We start from the raw sequence: 10,000 nt of genomic DNA on the forward strand, positions 1-10,000 counted from the left end.
AGTGCAGGTGAAAAAAAAGTTTGGAATTTTCTTTTGAAAAAAAAATATAAACGTGAAGGATGTTTCTCCCTAAATTTCAATCTTAAAGTCAAATACAATATGTAGATTGTGAGAAAGCAAATTGATGGCGTACATTAATTTAGTAACCTTGAATGTATCTGATTTGTCCGAACAGTAACTGATTTCTCATTTGGTGGTAAATCCCATGTTACATTAGATTTATAAAAAAGCAATAGACTCAGACATTAATCTTAGGAAAAAAAAAGTATTAAAGCAAGATTGTGTAGGGTTGTCCGGTCATTGGAAAACACGTTCATTTTCTATAATCTAATAAAAAATTCAAGTAACTTACATTACCATCAGCATAACAAAGTCTATTTTATAGTTATTAGCAAAGAACAAACTTCTATAATTCCAATAATAATAAATCCTCATGTGCCATCGCAGCTAAAGAAATCCTCAATTGCCTTATACACCATTTTAGAGTAACTAGTAAACGTCATACTCATCTTTATCAAGAAAAAATCCGCATTTACGCTTATAAGATTTACGTATGTGCCATTTTGCTGGGAAACAAAACAAAGCTCAGTATCAGTGGCTGCATGCCAAATAAGGTCACGGAAAAGGTCACATTGATCATATTTCTATTTAGAGTTACCAGCCATTTCATCTTCTCCTGGCATCTCTGAGGGACCTTTTACTTCGGCCAGGTGTTCAACAATGAGAGTGTCTCTGGCACAGCAGGTTATCTTATAAGCATTTCTGATATGGGCACTGAGCGTTCTAAAGGCAATTTCAAAGACAATTAGAATTTCAGTCATAAGTTGATTTTGTAAGAGATTACACTAACGAATGTATATCAGTGCGAGTACATTTCACCTGAAGATTAATTAACATAAGTGACCAGAGAGAGTAACGAGCCACCTCCATGTTTATTTTGCTCTCTCTCTCTCTCTCTCTCTCTCTCTCTCTCTCTCTCTCTCTCTCTCTCTCTCTGGTGAATATATATTCCGGAATTCTTATCTAAATTAATAAAGACAATAAAAGTGTTAGCAGAAGGGGAGGAAATATCTTCCAAGTCCATGCCCAAGTACAACCCCCCCCCCACAACTCCCCCGCCCCCCTCACAACCCCCAACCCCCCCAAAAAAAAAGCATAACCCTTCCACATGCCCTTACTCTCCAACCTCGCCCTCCCGCCCTCTTTACCAATATACAATAAAAAATAACATAAGGAAGATTTGTTCAGCTCCCCCCAAAAAAAAGAAAACTAAAATATTGCGTGTTTTTCTTTTCTTTCCACAACGCGCGTGCACATATTGCGTGTGCCTATGACCTATGCCCTTCTCCCATGCTCCCTTCCACCGTCCCCCTCCCCCTCTCCCCCTTTGCAGGAGTGGGCAGCTCTATCACCGCCTCAATCATCGTGGAGGAGGAGGAAGACGAACACTCTCCTCCATTATGGGAGCGATCCAGGTGAACCCCCACCATTTAACTCTGGCTATCAGGTAAAACCTGGTGAGTGGTATTTGTGGTTCAGATCCCTTGAAACAAAAACAAATACAAAACAAAGATAGAAAAAAAGAATAAAGGACAAAAACAATAAAACCCAGGTTTCCCACCCTTCAAAAAAAAAGAAAGAAAAAAAGAATAATGTACAAGGTCCCAAAAGTGAACCCAAGGCACACACCCTTACTTCACTTCCGTGATTTCCTTGACTCTCCTCTTCCAAAAAATTCAAAACTGTCCACAAACATAACAGGTGACATATACCAACTGACCCTGCATCCTGCATATGCTGCCCTGATTCCCCTTTGAAAAAAAAAAAAAATGGAAATTTAAAAAAAGAAGAAAAATGTAGAAAAAATAAAATTTTTCCATTCCATATTTAATTTTTAAAAGTCAAAAGAAATCTATATTTTTCAATTCATTATAATGGCTTATGCTTCTTTCCCCCGTTCTACCAAAACAGATTAAAAATATTCATCCTTTTTGCATATTTTGCCCCATTAATTTTAAACGTCACCACTGCATTGATGCCTGGTCCCTTTTTCGTAGCTTTAATTTTAAATTAATCTTTATAGTCTGCAATTTGGTCTCATAATTTTCTTTCTCGTCTATTACAGGTATTTCGAACGACATGATCTTCTATTTTTGCATTTCTTTATTTCGAAATTAATTTTAAGTGCTCTGATAGGAATTAATATAAATCAAAATATAATCATATACAAACTACTCCTTGATAAAAAAAATAAAACATATAAACATATCACACGAATATACAGCACACATGATTCTAACTTTTCTAATTGCTATAGAAAATTATTCTGAATACATTTTCTCAAAATCTAAGTAAATTGCAACGTTTTCCATCTTATATTGTAAATATCTAAAATTTTACATAAGATCTTATGAAAATAAACTTAAGTAATATATCATATTTACACATTTGACATATTTCAATAATACAGTATATCTATTCTCTAAACACACAGTTTCAATAAATAGGAAAACAAAGGTTCGCAATGTACTCGTAATACTATACTTCATTCTTTAAACAGATATCTTATCAAAATTGTTAAAAATTAAACTATTTGCTTCTATAACCACACTGATGTCATTGCGAGCCCCAAAATCCCCCTCCCCTTCGAAAAAAAGTAAGAAAATTTATTTCATTCTTAACCATATTCTTATATATTTTTCTTATTAAACACAGGTGTCCTACCGCAATTGGGACTTTTTGTCTATAAAGAAAGGAAAGGATGTCGTCCTAAAAAAAAATCTGGAAACGTATCACCTGGGTTATTAAAAACCACAAATACCTCGCACTTGGGGCCACCTTCTCTAACTCAACAACTCAACCCGCTAAGGACGGTAGATGTAGCCAGATTTCTGAATGTTTTACCAATAGCTAAAAGGAATAATTTAGGGATATATATTAATAAAAAAGTAAAAAAAAAAAATATTAATGAAATGTCCATAGGTAGAACAACGATGTTAATTGTGTGAAATAATGGTCATTAGAATACTCAAGATATCAAACACACAGTAGGTTTGGATGTTCGAATGCGTATTTAAGTAAACAGATACTCATTGTGATGTCCAACAGCGTATTTAAGGAAATATTTACCCGCTGCTACGCCCAGAAGCATATTACAGATATCAATTACACAAAAGACCGTCCTATCCTTGTGAAAAGTGTCTAATACAAACAAAAAAGCGTAGAAAAAGATCCCTATTAAAAAAAATCAAACACAGTATGTATCTGAGTTGATCAAACTTAATTCACGCAAGGGAATTAGTTACACCTGATAATCTAGTTGGACAATTTCATAAATTCAACTTATCATGATAACATGTGTAGGTTGTAGTTGTAATACAGCAGTTATTAACATACTGTATAACAGGATGTCCAAGTTCTACGATTGCAGATTAAAAGTATGATTGATTACAAGTGTTGGACGACAGAAAATATTAAATGGTAGATCTTGAACATATAGCAGGCTTCCCATCACTTCACTAAAGTAATTGGTTTGAAGAAAGGGCGTCTCTGGGTATTACTTAATTCATAAAAATTTATTAACAATACAGGAAATCCTGAAGCATTTGACAGAAACTAACATGAAGATGGGATGTCCCGTAACGTAATTTGTAAGAGCACGTTCATAGTAACAATTAACTCGTTACTCTGTTACTTTCCAAATTTGACAATTTCTGGAACCATATCAATTCATTTGGTAAATGCCATTACCATGACTAAATGCGTATATCCTTGACATGAAAACTTGGGAGATTGAAGACCAATAAATGTGTTTTCAAAAATAAATAATGACAATATATGAGTATAAAAATATGATTCCATGTATAATATTGCTGAAAAGATAACGTAAAATTAATTTAAAACTAAATACAACACTATGAAAGTATATTCGATATTCTTAAAGGCTCCAAGTTGTTTCCTGTGAAATATCTTTACATTAATATACCATACCAATTCATTTTTATTCTTCTCTCCCTAGATAAAACTTACTCTCCTTTTCCTTATAATATGTTGATTCTTTATGAACTTATTATATCTAAGTGAATTCATTAAGTTTAGTTTCATAGATAATACGGAATTAATTTAATATAATTCATAATTCATAAAATTTTTATAGAGATTACAGAGAAAACGTAGAGATGGGAGAGAGAGAGAGATACAAATGCTAATTTGGTAAAGACACACCACAAAGTTGAAAGAAAATATTAAAATATTGTTAAAAATCAAATAATAGAAGGATATTATAACTCAATTTATATTTTCTAAAATTCACACGTATTTGATAACGTTTTCGCAGATATGTTGGAAACACTAACAAGAATTCTGAGGATGAAACAGAAATACAGATACTATTTTGGTAAAATACTACTCGTCAATGGTTGAAATGAAAAGGCGTGGCAATTATAAAATGCAGAAAATATAAAGTTAAGGAATTTCCCACAAAAATGTAGAGTCAAAATATGGACAATAAAGTAAATGAAAGAAAATATAACAAGGATAAAATTTAAATTAGAAATATATTCAAAATGTTACTTATCAGTCACGGACGAAAAAAAAAAAACAATCAAAAGTCTGGTAATAATTACGTATCAATAGTTTATTTTTTATAAAATATATAAGTATATTGCTTTGAAAATGGTAAAACAGGTGTCAGTCCCGATCGTAAATTAAATCATTAAATGAAAAATCACTAAAACTAATTACATTACAACAGGTAGAACTAACGAGAGGAAAAAAAATTAAAATGAGCAAGATACAATTAAATCTGATTAAATGGCGAGTTTAATAATAAGGCAAAACCGATACTAAAGGTCATTGATTTAATATATATATGAAAAGAAAACATCCCCCCAAAAACTGGAAAAACATTCAGAAATCTGGCCCTTCGTAAATTAACTTCTGATCATGGATGTAATCCTGTGGCTCTTTCGTGTTGAAACGAATCTCTACAACTCAGAATCTAAATCAGTCACTAAGCAAAGAAGAAATCCGACGGAATTTTTTGTACTGATCACATCATTGACTAGTTTCCATCATAAAGATTAATGCAGGAGTCGTCTTCTCTTCCGGAACAAGTGGAGATTAAAAAAAAAAAAAATGCATTTATTATCGTGAGAATTGTTCTTGATATCAAATATAGCGTTTAAGTATAACTAAATTATCACAAACGTCGGGGATAAGATATTTGACACTTAACTCTACGCGATTGACTGGCGTAGTACTTTCCAAAATCTTTTGCTGGGCAATACTTATTCTTATATACTCGGAGTAAAATGTCATAATTATTCCGAATGATATAAATCCCGATGTTATTGATTAATTAATGTGTGGATTCTCACTTATTGTATGGTAGTAAAGTATTATCATATTTTGTGTGACTTTGATTTGCCGTTAATATACCGCTTCCTTTTTTATACACTTAAAGCGGTTTTCCCTGTAAACAATGGACAGTAATGCATACGGAAAAGATAAGATATGGATTAATATTGAGTCGATCATACAGATTTGTTCCAATACAGTACATGAAGTTACTAGCCATTAGAAACTATTACTTTCAATATTGTGTAAGTTAATAGATCAAAATTATTTATAATGAAAAAGATCACATTTACATTCGCTCTAAATACACTTCATCATGGAAATAGTTTATGTACACTAGGTTTAGTAGCGTTCATAGCGAGAATTTCAGAATTAAACTCACAATCAATAGCGTTTACGATTAAAATTCATGGATTAATCATCTCCCCATTTCCAGTATATGAACAGCTTTAGAGCAGTGACGCTTATCGATGAGCAATTGAATAAAATATAGGCTGTGATTTCAGAGGAAACTTGAATGAAGGTGATGAGTACAAGGAGTCCGTCGGTAACCTAAATAAACTAAAACTAAAATGCTAATATCATAGAACTTTAAACTAAATTTACGTCCCACGTGTATTTGTTTCCTGTTTGCCTGCTTGTTCTGCGCTAGTGGACAAAACACTACTACTACTACTTACTACTACAACAGTTGGCCACTGTAAACCACAGCTCGCCTCATAATCCTCGACAGTAATTAAATACGAAATGTCGTTGCCTAAACCATTGCATGACGAACTTAATAACAACTCATTAACAGTTTCTGTACTTAAAAGGCTTATTTCAGCTCCAAACTCTCAATAAAAAAAATAGAAGTTTAAAAACAAATTTGTGCATGAGGAAACACAATAATAGCTAAAAGAATAGAGTATAAAAGTTACTAGTTAAAATCCTTTTAATTTCTGATAGGTGAACTATCATTTCCGTTCTACCAAATCTCCCTTCCTTCGTCTAATTTTGTCTATGAATACCATCCATCTCTACTGTATATTTCTTCAGCCATCTTTCTGAAGTAATGTTGAACAGTGACTATCCATTTCGTGACCAGTTCTTTCCCTGTGTTTCTGTTTTATGGAAAACATAATAAATCTAATAAGGCAATGCCGTTGCCTCCTTTAAAATGCATTAGTGATGCCAAGGTACTTCCATTCCAGCTAAAATTGCGTGGTTTTAGAACTGCGTGAACCTATTAAACAGGATGATGTTGTATATAGATCTCCTTCCTTGTAATCCCCTGTCTCAAGCAGAATACAGCATATTTATTCACATACAAAACTTTTTCCACTTCCATCTATCATTCAAATACAAATCACTACCATCCGAATTTGCACATCAAATTTCTTTACTTTTCAGAAATAATAAATGTGTATTTTGTTTCAATCAGGTGGATAATTCACTTTGTACACGATTACACGTGTGAAAGCAATAACTATTCATTTACATTTACCACATCACATGAATAAAAACACCAGTTTAATGCTCACAAAGTTAGGATGCTAAATAACAGGTCTTCACAAAATCTTATGAATTACATTTAACACTTACGTTTACAAGGTTCTATAACTCATAGCCCTATAAAATCTTATGGGGGAGGCAACATGATGATTTAGAGAGAGAGAGAGAGAGAGAGAGAGAGAGAGAGAGAGAGAGAGAGAGAGAGAGAGAGAGAGAGAGAGAGAGAGAGCTGTGGACAGTGTTCAACCAATTTTGACGATAACATTCTAAGCTCTGTATATCAAATAAAATTATTTTACGCCACAATAAGATCCAACAGCAACGATGTATTCACAGATTTAGATTAAAACTATCCCTTGATAAATAAGAGAAACCGACAAATATATCTTGAAAAACAGAATGCAATGGTATCCCCTAATATTTTAAGCGGTGGTTCTCCTATGCGGATACTATAGAAAACGATGCAAGTATTTACTTTTATGGGATACTCTATGAATTAGTTTCTTCATGCTAATCAATCACCATAATTACATCAGTAACAAATAATAGTTATATAAGATGTAGTCTTATTTGCTATGCTATGCATACTAGTGATTAAATCAAACATACAAATTCATTTCCCTGAGAGAGAGAGAGAGAGAGAGAGAGAGAGAGAGAGAGAGAGAGAGAGAGAGAGAGAGCTTTGGGAACATAACAGAAATTGACGCTTTACTCTACATATTAAAATAGTTATGCTCCCTATTTCACAAAATATATTATACTTCCTTTAGGTTAAAATAGGAAACAGACAACTAATATTTTTCCTTTGTAAGTCTTCGTAGTTTTATGTCATTGTGTAGCATTGCTTGGGAAGCAAAGGTCTTAATCATCATATTAGATGGGAAACCTCCAAGAACTGTTATTCCATAACACATTTATCAAATCTCGTTGGTTTTAATTAAAATTACCTGATTTTGTGGTCACTGTTAATGAAAGATCATTATTCTTAGCCTTAACTGTTAATATATTTTAAAGGAACTGATGTAACTTTAATGTAATACTCTCACCCGAATGAATCTGGAGGTTACCCATAATAATAACGAATCACCCCTGTATCATGTTAAAAGATATTAAGTATCTTTATAAATATCTCTAATGACTTGAATTTTACTTTCAAGATTAAGTATTTCAATCTAAAACTAAAATAGCATGCCAGTGTGTGTGTAACTCATGGCAGTCACCCATGCCAAGTATGTTGTCATATAATCATGCTATCATTTATACGTGAAACTCAAAGAAAAATGGTAACTAACATACAATGTTTTCCCACAGGAGGATGTCAGCCATTTGCTTTGTGTGTAACCTCCCAATCTTGAGTCACCAGGTGGGACTGGTTTGGGAGGGGGGCAATGGCTACGATGACATCCACAGTGAGAGTTCGTCGCCTAGGCCACGGGTGGGCCGGCGGGATTCTTCGGCGCAAATTACTACCATCGAGCCGCCGAGGGAGGTGAGGGAAACCTCACCTCCAACAACCCGCCGTCGCCGATCCTCCTTGGCGCAACTCACTGACATCCTTCGTGACTGGGGTCGCCGGGAAACGACGGAGCAGCGCTCAACCAGCACTTGCACGTCGAACACCAGTACCCCAGTAGGACCGCTAGCCCGTAGGGAGAGTAGAGATCTTACAAGAAGAGAATCCCTCGCTGATATAGCCAAGTCTTTGCCATGGCGACGCAGAGATTCAATGGTAGACGTTCCCCGCAACAAAACCAGGAGGGAATCGTCAGCAGAAATGAAAAAGAGAAGACAAAGTGGTACAGATATAAGAACAGATATTGCCAAATTCTTAGCTAGAAGAGAAAGTGTGGCAGAGATTCTACGCAGAAGGAGAGACTCTTTAGAGCAAGAAAAAAAGGAAAGACGTGATTCAACAACACAAGTATACTCCAGATCTTCAAGAAATAGCATTGATAAGACTGCTTCTCCTGACCGACCTGAAATACATTCCCCTAGGCATGTTTCCTCTCCTGAACCTAGGGACTTGGTACCTAGGCCTATCGTTACAACACAGGCCTCAGCCGAGTCACATGTGTCCCAGACCTCCTTGGTATCCCAGGTATCAAGTTGCAAAGACCAATCAGAACCCGGAATAATAGAACCCAGATCCCCAGTTTCTTCACCTGCTCCCTCATCACCAACAACTACAATTCGTCGAGATTCCACAACACAAATTTATCGTGGGAGAAGAGACTCTCGTCCACAAGTGTCTCCTGAGAGAGGTTCAGGTAGAGGTAGTAGAGAGCCATCCCCAAAATTCAGAAGCCTCAGAAGACAATCAACTACATTTGAAGAAAATCTGCCAATACCAGGGTCCAGGAGAGGTTCAAGGCCTTTCCTATCACCAGATGCCCCAGAGACAGATGGACTGTCGAGAAAAGGTCGTAGAGATTCATTATCCCCTGACTCAGCCGCAGCAGAGGAATTGTCACTGGGAAGAAGAGCAAGACGAGACTCAAGACCCCACTTATCACCAGAAGCTAGTGATTCAAATTCCCGGGAAACATCTCCGAGAAGTAGGCTAAGACGGCAGTCAACCACCGCTGTAGAATACCATGGCAGAGGGAGGCGTTCATCCCGGTCCCCTCGATCGCCAGATTCCTCATCTACCTGCTCATCTAGGGAACATTCTCCCAAAGAAAGAGGCCTCCGAAGGCAGTCCACCACAGAAGAAATTCTCATCTCCAGAGGATTCCGCCGACAGTCTACTACCGAGGACATCATGAGGGCTAGGAACTTCCGACGGCAGAGTACTCAGAGTGAAGAAATGTCGAAATCCCGAGGACGAAGGGATTCTTGCGCTCAGATTACAGATGGGACCATTGCCACTATGACTGTAGAAACTTCATGTGCTTTCTTCGACACTTCCACCCAGACAGGTACATACATATCTATTTCAAATACTACTTGTGTTCTAATTGTTAAAATGCATGCTTGTTTGATCAATATCATTTTGTTGGTTTTTGTCTCTCTTTTTATCAATTCCTGATCATCCAAAATTGTTAATTCAGATAACACTTCGAAGAAAATATTGATAAATTCAAATAAACTTATGTTTCAATTGTAAAACCCTTACACTCAGTACCTTGTGTTTTCTATAACTTACAAA

The 10,000-nt window shown here is 35.4% G+C and overlaps 1 protein-coding gene across 8 annotated transcripts in view; it reads left to right on the forward strand.

Moving 5' to 3' along the window:
• Positions 1–10,000, forward strand: part of rsh (radish) — a 207,064-nt gene that overhangs the window by 80,150 nt on the left and 116,914 nt on the right. For 7 of the 8 annotated variants that reach the window (XM_068371177.1, XM_068371173.1, XM_068371178.1 and 4 more), the window contains exons 3-4: positions 1,394–1,475; positions 8,164–9,770. In XM_068371177.1, coding sequence (XP_068227278.1) covers positions 8,168–9,770 — 1,603 coding nt within the window. In that variant the 5' untranslated portion in view covers positions 1,394–1,475; positions 8,164–8,167. Of the gene's footprint in view, positions 1–1,393; positions 1,518–8,163; positions 9,771–10,000 lie in introns of all 8 variants that reach the window. The other variant, XM_068371174.1, reaches the window with a different exon arrangement.

Source organism: Palaemon carinicauda, chromosome 3 (genome assembly GCF_036898095.1).
Source record: "Palaemon carinicauda isolate YSFRI2023 chromosome 3, ASM3689809v2, whole genome shotgun sequence".
Lineage (NCBI taxonomy): Eukaryota > Metazoa > Arthropoda > Malacostraca > Decapoda > Palaemonidae > Palaemon > Palaemon carinicauda.